Raw genomic sequence first — 15,925 nt, 5'->3', positions numbered from 1 at the left:
TTTCACTCCGTGTCTTACCCAGGGGGAAAAATAATCTTTCATTGTTGCTTTCTGAATCTGAAACCCCATTAGATGCTCAATGTCAGAAATCTATACCTGATTATATCACAACGAGTGAATTGAAGAAAATGACAGCACTATTTAAAGCTGCCATATTTGGTTATGGGTGATAAGGAATGATGCACAGTCGTGGGAAAAAATCCTGGAGACTGAAGTTATAAAACACAGAACATCACACAAACAAGGATCAAGACATAAACACAGCTCCGCTGGAAACGTTATCAGTCATGTTGGCAAGGAAACATCTGATTCTACTGGTGATTGACTGACGCCAACCAAAAGAGCAAGGAGTGGGCAGTTATTTGAGATTTGGGTCTGGGCTTATACTGCCTTGGCTTGGGCTGAGCCCAGGCTGTTTCTGTGATGTCAAATAGAAGTATGTTACTTGCAGGCTCTGAACTCCTACTATTTTTTTCTATGCGGATGCTTTTCAGATTGCTTCCTTCCCCAAAGACGTCTGAATTACTGGTGCTTGGGGGGCAAGTCAGGTGTCATATGCCACAGACATTTCTTCCAAATACCAGATTTTCCTTAACCCAGAGGATATATGATGGTGATACTTTCCTTCTGAAGGACTCAAAATGTTTCACTATGTTCTTTTGATTTCAATACCCAGTTCTCTATATTGATAGATGGAGGAACTGAGACCCAGGGAGGTTAAGTGCCTTGCTCAAATCATTGGCGATGGCTTCAATTTCTCTGGTGCTCATTCGTCAAGCTGCGCCATAGACATGCCACCTCTCCTTCATTCGGATGGCTGCTGTACCGCGTCTTCTTCTACTTTTTATCTTTGCAACTTGCTCCAATAAATTCCCTAATTAATCTCACGCCTTCTCCCCCATGCCAGCAGAATTCCAACCTACTCTATCTCAACTCCTTCAAGGACTGTAAAGCATTATTTATACCCGTCATCATTTATTTTGACTGCTGTATTTATAGGCATTTATATTGATTTATACATGTCCTGTTGACTGCAAGTCGGGACAGTTCCTTCTGGTGGCTACAACCACTTTGAAGGTAGATAATTGGTTATATATAGTCTATGCCCCAAACATCCAGGACAGGCCAAGTTCTGCAGATGGAGCTGAAAATGAGATGGCACCAAAATTTAACTAGTTCCTTGGCGTTTTAAAAAAAAGTTATTTATTTATTGGAGAGAGAGTGCATGCCTGCACAAGTGAGCAGTAGGGAGGGGAAGAGGGAGAGAGCAAGAATCTCAAGCAGACTCGGAGCTGAGTGCAGAGCCTGACGTGGGGCTTGATCCCACAACCCTGAGGTCATGACCTGTGATGAAACCAAGAGCCAGACAAATGCTTCACTGACTAAGCTAGTGATTCCAACCTCAGTTCCACCTCAGCCTTTCCAATTGTGACTTCATTGACAGAGTGGGTCAGATGTGTGGAGGGTTCTCCTGTGTCCATGGATGGGCTGTGCATCTTAGACACTGTTTCCTTCATGGTGACACCACACAAACTAATGACACCGACTTTCTACCTTCCTTGGACTCCTTCTCCTCTCCTGCAGAGCCAAGACAAAGGCTCCTCCTGTCCTCCATGAGGTCTTGCCAGTCTTGAGAACTAAATGGCAAGGTTCAGAGGTTTCTTTAAACTCCCAACAGTGGTTGATAGTCAATAAAATACTCTTTAGGGCTGAAGAGATAAAAGAAGACAGTGTCCTTTTCACCTTCTAGAAGTAGCAGAAGAAGATGATTTCTTCCTGTCCCACCCCAGGAAACCACGGTAGTTTTCCTCTGTGTGTCTACAATAGACTGTCTTTTTTTAAAAAAAAAGAAGAACAAGATTTTATTTATTTCTTCATGAGACACACACACACACACACACACACACACAGAGAGAAGCAGGCTCCATGCAGGGAGCCTGATGCAGGACTTGATCCCAGGACCACAACCTGAGCCAAAGGCAGACGCTCAACCACTGAGCCACCCACGTGCCCCTACAATGACTCTTCCGATGATAGTTCCAACCTCTGAAGCCAAGAGGGAAAAAGAAGCAAGCAATTAATTCCTCCTCACATAAAACACCCACATGAGTTTGTTGCCTATGTAACTCACACACTAGCATATCTATTTTCACTCTGCTGGTTGGAAATCTAGTATGAGGAGATTTAAATTCTAATCCCGGCATGGACTCTGACTTGCTGAGTGATTCCAGCACTCAGTTGATAAAGCCACTCAACTTCTCTGGGTGCCATTGCCATCTTCCAGAAAATGGGACCCCACCAACAACATGAAGGGGAATGTGAGAATTACTATAGTAATGCTGATAAAACACCTGGAGCTTCTTGAGATAGGAGTGCTCAATAAATGACTAATACTAAAATGACGACACATCCAGGAAACCATATTTCCACGTTATGGGCTATTGCGTTACTTAGCCTTAAGGAGTAGAACTCTGCTCATTTTCTGTTTCCTTATAGTAGAGTATTAAGCATATTAGAAATGATTCACTGGTTTACTTAGCATTGTTCTCCATTTTTCTAGGCAGCCTTTCTGAAATGAAACAGACCTTCTTGAAAAAACGGGTAATATATCCCGTGAAAATGCTGGGCATTAATTTAATGCTGGCATTTATGTCTCTCTCACTTTTTAATCACTGTCTGCTTTTTTTTTTCTTGACAGAGAAGACACTAGCTAAGAGTTAAGAAGAGAAGAAGAATAGACTATAAGACATTCTCATTTGTTAATCAAAGGTGGAGCAGGACATGGGGGGAAATAGTAAAGTCATATTTTCCAGGAAGTCTTAGGTGTGCTGGCTGGCTTGGGACACTATTTGAGCTAGGACAGTATAGTAGAGATAGTATCCTCAGATTAGAAAGGATCTAGAAAGTTCCCCTGAGTCATGGCCTTGACACAGAGAAATACAACTAACTATACCACCAAGATGAGTTGTTGGAAGTGTATGGACTTGGGGACCAGAAACTTGAGCTCAATGCCACCTCCATCATCGTGCTCTCTCTTCTTTCCATGGCACCGCTAGCCACCGCTAGCCTGAGCATTCTTCTGTGTAAAATGGGAACCACACTACCTGCCTCGGGGGATTGCTGTATTAAAGCAGAGACTCTATGCGAAAGTGCTTTGTAAATAAAGAGATGCCAGACAGATGTTAGTCAACACACAAACATCCTGGACGTATACCCAACCTCCTCGAATATGTCAACACTGAATTTTTAAAATGTAATTACCCATTTGGGGGCTATATGTGCCAAATGTCAAATCTCAGGTTGGCTTCTGGCACACTTGGTTGATGTCTTGCTACAACAGTCAGTGTGCACTTGAGGAATACAAACTTACTTCGATATTAATCTGAGCAAAACATCATTAGGCAAATTGCTGCCGCAGAAAGAAAGAGAGCAAATCTACACGATACAGTCTAATGTTAAATATGAATGTTTTTGTTCTCTTGTGCTCGTCTCTCCTCCATTCACACAGATTTCGGAGAGCTCACGGTATGCCTCAGTGTCATAAAACCCCTGAGTGCAGATGCCCCTGGGGCTCTACTGCCACAGTACAAACAGAACTTCTCAGTAAGAATGAATGACCTGATGTGCCAAGGAAATAAGAGAGTCTTGAACTTCAGATGTCCTGTTAATTCATTACCATCTTTGGAGCAACAGGGGTACTCAGATTTAATCAGTACCCAGATTCTAAAGGCTGGACCCTTTATGTGTGGTCTGGAAGCTCATCTGGCCCCAGCCAGGGATTTCAGTGCTTTCTCAGGTGGGTACTACACTGTATGTGGGATATGCAGGCATTGGTGGGGAGGGAGTAATGAGTCCTAGTGGCAGCCGTGCAGGCCTGGAGCAGAAGATGTACCTGGGCTTCCTGAAACATATGCCCCCCCCATCTCTTCTTGTTCTGAAGATCACTAGGATCAAGACCAGAAAGAAAACAATAAATCTATTTAGGTCACTCATCCTGCTGCCTGGGATATGAGGCCTTGGGACAGAAGCCAGTCTCCTGGGGCTCAATCAGGAGCCAAGAAGGAAAGTGATGCTCACTGTCCACAGGACCACAGGGCACCTCCCTCATCCTCCCCCCCCCTTCTTCTTTCCATAATTATGAAGCAAATACCACCTATTTAGGACGATCACATTTCCATGCCAAAAATTGTACCACAAAAGTTTACAGCCTGACAGGAGGATACCTTCTCCTCAATATATCTCCCACTAGGATCCACTTAGGGAGAAAGATCAAGAATAGTGCAATGCAGTATATACATGCTATACTGGAGGTGTGGGCAGAGGGCATCTGCTTGGGGAAAGAAGCAATCAGCTCCACCCAGGGAAGTCACATTGAATAACAAATGCCATTTGAGCTGGGTATTGAAGGCTAGGGAGGAGTTTAATACATTAATTTAATACATGGTTGAGAGGCAGGAAGACAGGTACAAACCAATAAGGAGACAGGAAGAGGCCAGCACGATGCTGAAGCAGTGAGCAATATGGAGTCAAGATGCCTGTAGCCAGGAGCTGGAAGTGGAACAGGAAAGATAGGCTTTATTCTCCATGCCAAGAAGGATGGACTTGGTCTTGTAAGTGATAGGCAGCAAGTGATTTTTAAGTAGGAGCCTGATGTGATTCCATTTGTAAAAAAAAAAAAAAAAGGTGACAGTAAACTAAAAAACTTTAATTCTCAGCAAGTTGCATACATTTACAAAATATAAAACCTAATGCTTTATTGTGCATAGGTCAGGCACTGTTGTAAGTGCATTACTTATGTATTTATGGATCCTCATTAAATTTGCATGACAACCTCTTGTCACAGATGAGAAAACTGAGACATGGGGGACATGCAGCAAGTATGTGTCAGGTCTGGCTCCAGAATTTTCTCTCTACTGCTTCTTAGTGAATGCTAGCAATGGCTGTGGCCCTTTAATGGGGATACAGTACTGGATGAAAAACACCCTGACCTCGAGGAGGATACAGGCAATCAGAATGGCAGCAGTTCAGGGCAGAGATAAGGAGAGCCTGAACCAAGGTAGATCCAGTGGGGGTGGAGAGCATGCTTGAGAATGATTTAGGAAGTGAGCTGACCAACTAGACATGTGGGGTAAGAGAAGTGAAGGGCTGCTCAGGTGACTGGATGGAGATGCCATCACGTGAGTGGAGCAGAAGAGAGGAGGAAGGACTTTGCTGATACAGTTTGTGACACTGTATTTGAGGCGCCCATGAGATAGCCTGGTGATGTCTAGTCACCTGTTATAAATACGCTTCTAGAATTCAGGGGGAGTGGCCAGGGTTGGATTTACAGATTTGGCAGTGGGTGAGATTACCCAGGCAGACAGCTGTCAGAGAGAGAGAAGGGAAATGGGCTTGGGTCATTCACGGGGCAGGCAGAGAGAGAGAGAGAGAGACGGGTCAACAGAAATGCTGGAGGGGCAACAATCAGAGCGGAAGAAACAGTGACCTGGACCCCAGGAACCGAGAGAGTTTTAGAAAGTGGGAGGGATCAACGGTAGCAAATGCCAAAGCCAGAATTCTCAGCCAGCTTCTACAAGGCAGCGTGTAGGTAGCCCAAAGAGCGAAACAGTCTTCTGATTTTGGTCCTAGAGATGCCTGAGTGGAAACAGAGATTATACCCCCAGAGAAGAAGGAAAACACTACATCATCATGTCCTGGTGATCTCACGGTTATGAAAACCCCTAGGTAATCCCAGACTACTGGAAATTCACACATCATTTCTGATGGTCTCTAGACTTCAGGCACATACCCACCTCCCCTTACTATTTCAGGGGGGTTTTGCAGTATTTTCAAATTAGGTAATTATACTTTGGGTTAATTATTTTAACCTTTGCGCACAGGCTTCATTATCACCAGATGCTCACATTGTGATCATAATCACTCATGACTCCGGTGACCTCAGATATAGAATTAAGATACGGATTCTAGGTCTATTATAGATTATAAACGAAATGAAATTAATCATATTTTTGTTCACAGATCAAACTATCAACTTGAGAAAAATTCACAAAATAATAAACACCCAGGACTCAGCTTTAATTTTGTTAACGTAACACGACTGTATCAGAGATAGCTTCTCTATGTAATTTTAGACCAAGGCTTTTGTGGTGAACACCGCTGGGCCATCCTCTGGCATTAGCTGTTTCTGTCAACTCGGTACAGACATTTTAGAGAGGGCAATGTTCACCTCAAACCTATTTTCTCCAGGTCTCCCCCAGTTTCATTGATTCAAGATTGTTCTCTCTCCAGCTGACTTTTTCGTACTTTCTAAGCATACTGCCTCACACACAGAATGCACTCAATAAATATTTGTTGAATAAATGCATAAACTGTCAGTTCTGCTTACTGTAAGCTGTTCATGCCAGCACTCAATTTTTACTCAGCTTGGCCCCCTGTTATAAATCAGATCTGAGCAGCCATGTGGCATGCTAGTGCCTCAGTGTGGAGGCTGGAAGAGGGGAGGAATCCTGACCAGAAAGGGGAATCATATGAGTTAGGATTCTCCAGAGAGACAGAACTCGTAGGATATGTGTGTGTGTGTGTGTGTGTGTGAGTGTGTGTGTGTGTGTGTGTGTAAACAGATTTACTTGAAGGGATTGGCTCATGCCATTGTGGGAGCAGTAAGGCCAAAAGCAAGGCTATAAGCAAGCTGGAAACTCAGGCAGGATTTCTTAAGTGATAGTCTTGAGGCACAATTTCTTCTGCTCCAGGAAACCAGTTTTTGCACTTAAGGCCTTCAACCGATTGGATGAGGCCCACCCACATTATCAAGGGTAATCTCCTTTACTTGAAGTCAACTGATCATCACTGTTAATCACATCTACAGAATACTTTCACAGACTATTTAGGCTAGCAATTGACCAAACATCTGGGTCCCATAGCTTCGGCAAGCTGATACATAAAACTTCACATCCCAAGAACTAATACAGTCATAGGTTTGTGGTGGTAGGTAACATCTGGCCAGCAATCCAATGAAGGATGTCCAGAGGATTGGTGAATGGGAGTTTGGTTCTGGCCCGAGTTGATTGATATTCCGGCCAGTGGTGTCCTGGGTGGTGAGGGTAGCCTAGCAGTAGATGTTCCCAGGCAGTGAGTAGAAACACTTGGGATCAGGTGCCCTCAGTTACATGATGCCTCATGGTCCATCAGGTCATGAGTGGGGCTCTAGTGTCCTTGGCATTAATCAATAAATCAGGTGTTATGCTATATGTTGGCAAATTGAACTCCAATAAAAAAATCAATAAATCAAGGCCATAACCTAGTTGTACAGCCTGGCCATAGCGACATAGTTTGGAAAAAGGTTCTATGTCCCTATTTCTTTGGGATGCTGCCTCAGGGCTCAGTTGCAGGAGTGGGGTGAGGTGGGCTCAAGTGCTGGCTAGAAAATCACCTAAGGAGCACAGACGGGCGTAAGGATGACAAGAACACTTGTCCTAAGAGTGAGGATACCTGGCTTCCAGGCTCAGCCCTGTATTGGTTCCAAGTGTAACTTTAGTTTCCTTACCTGTCAGATGAGAATTATAATACCCTCCCTCTTCTCAAAGAACAGTCCTAAGGACCAAATGAGAAAAGGTACATACGAATGCTTTCCAGGACAAGTTACCCAATGATCACACAAATGAGGGGGGCAACCTGGTGTCACAGAGAGAGCACATGCTCCAGTCACACCATTCCCGGCTTTGAACTCTGCTCTTTCACTTACTTACAAGAACAACACAAGTGCATCAGTGTCCCAGGCTGCTATAACAAAATACCACAAACTGGGTGGCTTAAAACAACAGGATCATACTGTCTCATAGTTTGGAGGCTAGGATTAAAAATCCAGGTGTCAGCAGGGCCATGCTTCCTCTGAAGGCTTTAAGGGAGGATCCCTCCTGTCACTTCTAGCTTCTGGTGGTTGCTGGCAAGCCTTGGCACTTCTTGGCTTGTAGCTACACCATTCCAATCTGTCTCCAAATTCCCATGGTCTTCTCCCCGTGTCTACATCCATCTTTTTATAAAGACATCAGCTATTGGATTAGGGCCTACCCTACTCCAGTATGACCTCAGCTGGATTATATCTGCAAAGACCCTATTTCCAAATACAGTCACGTTCACAGGTCCTGGGGCTTTAGAACTTCATCATGTCTTTTGAGGGGCCAATTCAACCCTTAGGAATAGTCCACATCATCACAGGTGCCTGAAAGAGCATCTGGCACATAGGAGGCTCTCAATGAACGGGAGTTTTCATCATGGTGATAAAGAGGAGTGGGGGAATCACTCACTATCCCCCTTACTTCACAAGATGGACACAACAATGACAGCGTGTCATTTGGTCATGATGACCAAATCTTCACATTGCTTTCTGTTTTAGCCTGGGGAGCTTGGGATTTCCATGCTTTTCTTCTAGATGATGTGACCTCCTTTTCCAAGCCAGGCAGTGATCCTGATGGATACTGAGCTCCGGCACAGGACAGCGCCTCTCTGAGCTGCTGGAACAGGCTCCATGACAAGGGGACCTTCCCTCTTTCAGGAATGGGCCACAGTTCCTGATGCCCTAGCACCCTGCTACGTGAGCCCAGACTGGGACTGTGAATACAGACAACACCCTTTCTCTGGGGCTGGGATTTAGGGCCTGGGAAGGGGTCAGAAGTAGAGGGTCACTTCCTCAGCAGGCCCGTGGGATGAGTTCTTGATTCCTTCCCTGTTAGGCAGCCTTGTGGAACCAGGTAACATCCTGGAAAACACTATGTTAGTGTGACCTTGGACACCTAGGGTGACCTAAGCATTGGGAAAATCCATATAATAGCTGTGCACTTAGAATCAGTTTGGTAAAAGGATGAGAAGAAGGCCCTTCTGGTTCAGTAAGGAAAATCACAGACAGTCAACTACGTGCTGGCAGCACACCTATTATCCACTTTGTGAATGAGGCACAGCCAGCGTTCCCCTCCTGACGTTCCCCCCTAACAGCCAGTGTATCATCAGGTCCATCCTCTACTGCCCATTGGTGTGCCTTCACAAACTCACTTAGACACTCACTCTAGCCAACCTAACCAGAGAAGTCTTTCTCTCTCTCTCTCTCTTTTATTTTAAGGATGCAGAAAAGGAGACAGGCCAGATATAAGTGACATTATTTCTTCACCAGTATGGGTAACCCAGAGAGGAAGGAGTCTGCATTCCCTCACTAGATGCAATGCTTGGAGTGAACAGAGGTGCATCCAGAAGTCAGCAAAGCCCTTGAAAATGCTGGGGTGACCTATCTGGACTGGGGATCCTGTCCCTAGGAGGAAGCAGAGTGACCAAGAGGGCCACTCACCACCACACTACGCACCAGGGGTTGAGCTCTTGACCATCCCTATTCAGTGAGGCAGAAGCAATTTTTACTGGAAAGCCCAGAAGTGTGACTTTTCCATTCTTCTTGTTTGCAAGTCCGCGCAGCTGATGGGGGAAAAAATAGCCTGGCTCATTTGCATTTAAGTCTTGAAATCTAAATATTTCCGTGAGTCATTCATTATTACCATATAACTCAGTGTTTGCATGCAAATAACTTTAATGACATAAATGCTTATAAAATAAGTCTCTTACCATATGAACTCGGTAAAGAATGCTAATTCCCAGAGTCATGAATGGCTTGGAGAAATCAATCACCTTCTCCCGCTCAGCAGTAATGGTGAGGCCTGCCACGGCCAGGTCTGCTTTCTGAAAGGGACAGAGAGAGCCCATCAGTGGGGTGGCCAGGTGAGATGCAGGTAGAGGGACTTGTGGCCAGACGTTGTCACTACTGGGGAGATGTCACTCTGGTCCGGCTTCTCTGCGTGGGGAGTGACTCTAGGTCATCACGATCCATCTCAGGTCCAAACAATCACTCATGAGGGGACATGGGTACTGAAGCTGTAACTCAGGCACATGTAAGGTCAGACCCCTCTAAATACATCAATAAGCACAAAAAGCAGAGGGGATCACTAGGGACTCTTCAAGAGACAGACTCAAAACCCCAAGAGCGGGGGTGTGTGTGCATGGAGTGGCACATAGGTTGCTGGATTCTCAGCATTAAGTAGTTTCTAAATTCATCTTCTTAATTTGCTCAGTCAACGGAACTTGACAGCGTTGAGAGGTTGTAGAAGAGCCGTTGTGGGGGGAGTTACGGGGAAAGGAAAAGAAGATGCAACCATGGAACTGAGAAACAATCTAACACAACCAAGAAACTGAACAGGTGGCCCCAATGTCACAGAGCCTATCCTTGTCCGAGCTGGGACTGGACCTCGCGCTTCCTGGACCACTGGCCGCTTATGTTGCTGCCAAGGTTAAAATTCAGGTGCCAAAGAACTACAAGAAGGGTCTCTGGCCCTCCATGCAAATGTCACCAGAAATTGTTCTGAAGACCTTTCCGTCCTTTCTCTAGGCCTCCACATTGCACCTCAGGTGTCCACACCTGCTGAGAGTCTGAAAGCCTTCTGGGAAGAAGATGCTGTAGGCTTCCTCAGTACTTCTCTTGCTTGACAGCTCTTCCTTGTATCTAATTTAAACCCATCCTGTGGGGGCACTGGGTGGCTCAGTGGTTGAGCATCTGCCTTTGACTCAGGCTGTGATCCCAGGGTCCTGGGCTCCCTGCTCAGCCCGGAGTCTGCTAGTCTGCTTCTCCCTCTGCCTCTGCCTACAGCTCTCCCCGCTTGTGCTCTCTCTCCCTCACACACATGCTTTCTCTCTCAAATAAATAATATCTTAAAACAAACAAACAAACAAACAAACAACCCATCCTATGTCAAAGCAAACTCACTTCTATCGGTCTGTTCTCCTGTACATGGCACAAACGGGAAAATCCCATTACTGGCGTGTAGTTCCACTCTCACCAACTCATTAACCTAAGATGTCCTTGACTTTGTCCTTAAACCAAGGATGTGAGGTGAACACAGTGCTAGGCCCCCTGCCCAGCAATTCTCTAACAGGGATTCTCAATATCTAGTCTCTGACCTCTTGCATCAGAATCACCTGTGAAGCTGATTAAAATGTGGATTCTCGAGTCACATCCTAGGCCCCCTGGATCAGACTCTGTTGGCAGGACACGGGCATCTGTATTGGTAATAAGCTGCCCCGGTGATTCTGACTCCTGCTAATAGTGAAGAGCCATGTTTTATAACCTAGGTGTGCATCCCAGACTGGCCTCTACTCATTCTCATTCAGCTTAACTCCTTTTAATTCTGGTGAGTCAGCTGATGGAAGAGAGGAAGAAAGAAATGAGGAGAAGTGACGTGTCCAACAATCTGCAAACAGGCCTAGCAGCTCTGCATGGGCACACGCACATACACACACATGTACACGATTCTTCCTCAATCGCTGCAAAGAAAATAAAGATAGACACGCTAGACATGCTGACCCTCATTTTGCACACAAGGGAATTTGCGATCTGTGTACAGGATGGATACATCTATTGGCAAAGGTCAGTCTCTTCTGCATTTCAACCCTGAGCCTCTACTCCAGATCCATGCTCTGTCCTCCAGAGAAGCCACGTGACCCGGGATAGGTTAACGAACTCAGGGCCTCATAAAGTGAGACCAGGTTTAAATAAAAGAAGTTCGGGTGCAGATGTAAGAGATTTTTAATAAAAAATGAAAAATGTGAATGCCTCATTGTGCTCTTTCTATATTTCTCCAAGAGAGTGCTGATTACTGCTATCAAGTGAATCAACCCTTGAGATTAAAAAATGAAGTTTGATTAGAAGATTGTTAATGCTCTCATCCGGGGGGCTCTTTGGAGGGCTGCTTGGGCCTTTCAGAACCTCAGCCCCTCCGCGACAGTGGCACTGACTTGAGTTCCGCTCGCTCGAGAGCACAGGTGTAAAGCAACAGAAATCAATCAAGCACAAAGGCCCAGCAGATGCAGTGCCGGTCCCATGTGTGCGGATTTCCAGCCCATCGGCAGCCGAGCCCTGTGCAAAGCTTGGGGGGTGGGGGGAGGAGGAGGCAAGAGTCAACTGGGTTGGACTGAAGGAATTGAAGAAAAGAGGAGAAAAACCAAAACTGATGAAATGGGCAAAGGTAAACACAGCTTCCAGTCCTTTCTCTGGTTATTGAAAAACATGTATCCTCCCCAAATTAACCACCTTCAACAACTCTACCCCCAAGCTTCTTTTCCTCACCAACAGCTTTCATCCATAAAGGGTAAACTTTGGATTGAAATTTGGTAATCACAGGTTTATCAAAGTTGGCCAACAGTGATATTCTGGTAAAGCCTCCATATGGAGAGAATGCTAGAAATGGACAGCGCCCTGGGGGACCCTTTCTGGGTGCGTGCAGAATGATCACACATCCAGGAGAGTGTGTTCCCCAGGTCCAGACAGAGCATCTCTGTCTACTCACAGAGAGACGCTTCCCAAACTGGGCCAAGCAGAACCAACCACTGCCTCATGTGAACACTGCTGACTCATCACCACCAGCTGGTCCCTCTTTCTTTTGACCCCCTCTCAAGAGTAAGTTGGGGGCAGGGGAAGCAGGGAAGGTGGGACAAGAGGGGAAAAAGCAGTGGCAAGCTCAAAGAAACCATGGCAGTTTGGTGGTGGTTGTTTTTTCCTATTTAATCAACTCAGTATAGAATAGTAATTATCTACCTTGGCTTCAGTGCACCCCGAAGTATTAGCGACAACCTCTTGGGATCGGGTTATTCCAAAAGATGTGCATTCATTTTATTTCACCTTAGTTAAAAGGACATTATGCTATAAAGCAGTCTTAGATGAGGAGATAATATGCCATGAAACCAAACAAACAACCAAAGGGGGCTGGGAGTGTAGGAATGTTAGCAACTGTTGGTGTAGGGGAAGGAGGGAAGTGTGGGCACGCTGCAGGCTCATCCCTGCCTTTCTGCGTCTCTCCGGCAGAAAAGGGCAGGTAGACAGGACATCAGAAAATCTGGCTCCTGTCGCAGCCAGGCCACAAACTCACGGGGACCGTGGGCAAGTGTCTCCATTCTCCCGGCTGAAGGGTCATCCCCCCTGTAGGGTAAAGCGGTGCAACCAAATGCCCTCTACACTCTCCTTTCCAGCTCCCAAACCCCACACTTTTCATTTTGTTTGGCGAGAAGAGGTGGCGCTCACTTCCAAGGGCTCCTTAGTTTGCTCAAGAAGATGATGGTGGTCAGCAAAACTGAATGCCCTGGAACGATTGAAGAGGGAAAAACTCTCAGACCAGTCAGCAAAGAGCAGCAGTGGACAGGGACATTTTATTTTAGGGAAAGAAATCCAGAGAAGTCAGGAAGGTCCAACGCCATCTGGACAGCAGGTCTGGGAAACCAGAAAAGGTGGGGAGCCCCAGAGCCAGAGGAAGGGAAGGAGGGCTGGCTGAAGAGAACTGGCAGGGAGTTCTGTATGCATCATGGTGTGTTCCTGGTCTTGGGTGTGTGTGCATGTGTGTGTGCACGCGCATGCACACCTACAGGGGTATATAAATACATTCCCTCCAAGAGAAAGACCTCTCTCCTCCCCATTTTCGATTGAAAGTGTTCTTTGAAGAGCTGCATGCTCTGCCTCGGAGAGATCCCCCTCTTTTATCTCCTGGATGTTTGTGGAATTTACAAGGGGAGGGCAGGCTGGAGCCAGCCTGGAGGTGACTTCCAAAACATACTATCCTTTGCCTCATGGAGTTTAATAGGGGTCATGCAACTGGCACCATTGCCATCAAAGCCTGGAGGCTCAGCGTGGCTGCCGCTCTTCTCCTGGGAGCTGAGGCCTGGCTGGGAAGAAGGCCGCAAATCCACAGCAGGGCTCCAGTCTGCATCCGCCTGAGTCTCCGCTCCCACCCACGCCTCCCCGAGAACACCACTACCCCCGGACGGCGTCTGATGGCAGCACAGGATCCTGGACAGTCTGAAGGGAACAAAGCCCCCTTCTGTGTCTTTCTCCTCTTTTGGAGAGCTACTGCCCCCTTTCGGGCAAAATGCACTCCCATCCCCTGGGCGGCACCCCAGCACCTCCAGTGGCCTGGGCCCAGCCTCTCCTGCCCAGCAGCCCTCCCTTGCACAGAGCCAAGCTAAAGAGAGGATGCGACAGGACAAAGGACCACATGCCCATAGCCCACGGCCTCTTGGGGCTCACTTTACTGGGCTATAATGGTGCGGGCAATGCCTGCCCGTCATTATCATGGGAGAGTCAAGAAAGATGATGGACGTGGAAGGGCCCTCTAAACCCAACACCCTGCAGAGTTCTGCTAGGCCTGGGAGGGGCTGTGGAGGCAGCTAAATGCGTAGCTGCGGCTCAGCCTTCGGGGTGGGACAGACCTGTCTGGACTCTGTGAGCATGCACGCACTTGCTGTGTGACTTTAGGCAAGTCCCTCATGCTCCCTAAGCCTCAGTTTGCTCATCTATAAAGTGGGGATATAATAGGGCCTACCTTCTAGAATAGCTGAGGCACTGAACGAGACAATGCTTGTAAATGCCGGCACGGGCCCTGGTTCAAGGTAAGTTCCCAGTACACGTTTGCCGTTAGGATGCTAACCTCAACAGGGGCCTCTGGAGACAGTATCTTGGGATGTCGGGAGGGCAGCCAGGCCTATTCTAACCTCCATGTAGGGCAGAGGCCCCTGGACCCTTGGCCCCTGGTGGTCCTTCCCAGGTGACCCGGGACATGCACAGAGCTGGGCTAACACGATGTGCCCCTTTGCGTGACTGCCTGTCTCTGAAGATTCACACAAGGACCCTCTTAGGCTCCATCCTGTCCCATCGCTTAGAAAACTCAAGGAAAAAACTGACACCCAGCTTGAGACCAAACCCGGTCATTTCCCACGGTCTCTTCCTCGTTACGTGATTCTCCCTTGGGGACAGCAGATTAAATGACCTCCCCAGCTTCCTTTGAATGCTCGGATCCACCGTGCTATGATCAGCTTCCAGATTTTTTCTCTCTGGCTTTTTTTATAGCCCCCCCCCCCCCGGCCGACCCCTACATCCCCAGCCCCCTGCCCCCTGGGGAGGGCAGCTGCTCCTCCACGCCAGCAGCTCCCTGCCACTTTGCAAGTCCCACCTGCACACACTTTATTTCACCTGCCACTCAGGCCCCATAGTGCCTTGCACTCGTTGCTGTCATTTATTTAACTCTGTAATTGTGTTACTTAACTCTGGAAAGTGTTGGGAGGCTATAGTTGGAATGAGAAAATGCTACACAGACTCAGGCTGTACTGAGCTTTCCTGGAAACCTTCATTCCCAGGTAATTGTCTCTGGAGATCCCCTGTATAGTGAGAAGGCTTGCAGAATTCCAAGCAAGGCCAGCCTAAGGCTGCGAGAACGGGAGCTGGAATAAATGCACAGACACCCGGGTGGGAAGGAGCTCTGAGTCCACCAAGCCTGGCTCGCCATGGAGGGTACGCACATTAGGCTCTGGCTGAGGATGACGTGGACCACTGAGCTCACAGAGCCCCTGGTAAGTGCTGTGTCCTGGGGACACCTTGAGCGTGGGCTCTTGGGGTGGGCAGGGACAGTGTGCAGAACTCAGCACCCCCTCCTCCTCTGCACCCCTCATTACTGACTCTCCACCCTGCCCCAGGCAGCGGACAAGGTGCTGACACACGGGTATAGCCCCCGATGGCAAAGGGCTTATGCTCCGGTGGGGGTGGTGGTGGACAGTCACCAACTGTCAGAGAAAATGTTTGTAAAATTGAGGCTGAAATAGGTTTCATAAAGGGATCATATAAGGCACATGAGAAGGTAGAGGAGGGCGTTGACAGAGTCCGGGAGGCCCGTGGCGGCTTTCCCAAGGTGACATGCAGTTGTGTGAACAGGAGTTACCTGTGAGAAGGCCTGCGGTGAGCACTCCCAGTGGAAAGGACAGCATGTGCCAAGGCCCTGAGGCAGAAGGAAGGTTGGAGCATTCCAGGGGCTGGAAGACAGCCAGAGTGGCTGGGGGACATGGGGCTGCAGAGCATGCT

The 15,925-nt window shown here is 47.4% G+C and overlaps 1 protein-coding gene across 2 annotated transcripts in view; it reads right to left on the bottom strand.

The window, feature by feature from the left end:
* GRIK4 (glutamate ionotropic receptor kainate type subunit 4) overlaps positions 1-15,925 on the bottom strand; it is a 421,461-nt gene that overhangs the window by 35,608 nt on the left and 369,928 nt on the right. For both annotated transcript variants that reach the window (XM_055306214.1, XM_055306215.1), the window contains one exon: positions 9,604-9,717. In XM_055306214.1, the coding sequence (XP_055162189.1) occupies positions 9,604-9,717 (114 nt within the window). The remainder of the gene's footprint in view (positions 1-9,603; positions 9,718-15,925) is intronic.

Source organism: Nyctereutes procyonoides, unplaced genomic scaffold (genome assembly GCF_905146905.1).
Source record: "Nyctereutes procyonoides isolate TBG_1078 unplaced genomic scaffold, NYPRO_anot_genome, whole genome shotgun sequence".
In the NCBI taxonomy this organism is placed as follows: domain Eukaryota; kingdom Metazoa; phylum Chordata; class Mammalia; order Carnivora; family Canidae; genus Nyctereutes; species Nyctereutes procyonoides.
The sequence above is the reverse complement of the archived record's forward strand: the minus strand, read 5'-3'. Positions and strand labels throughout refer to the sequence as shown.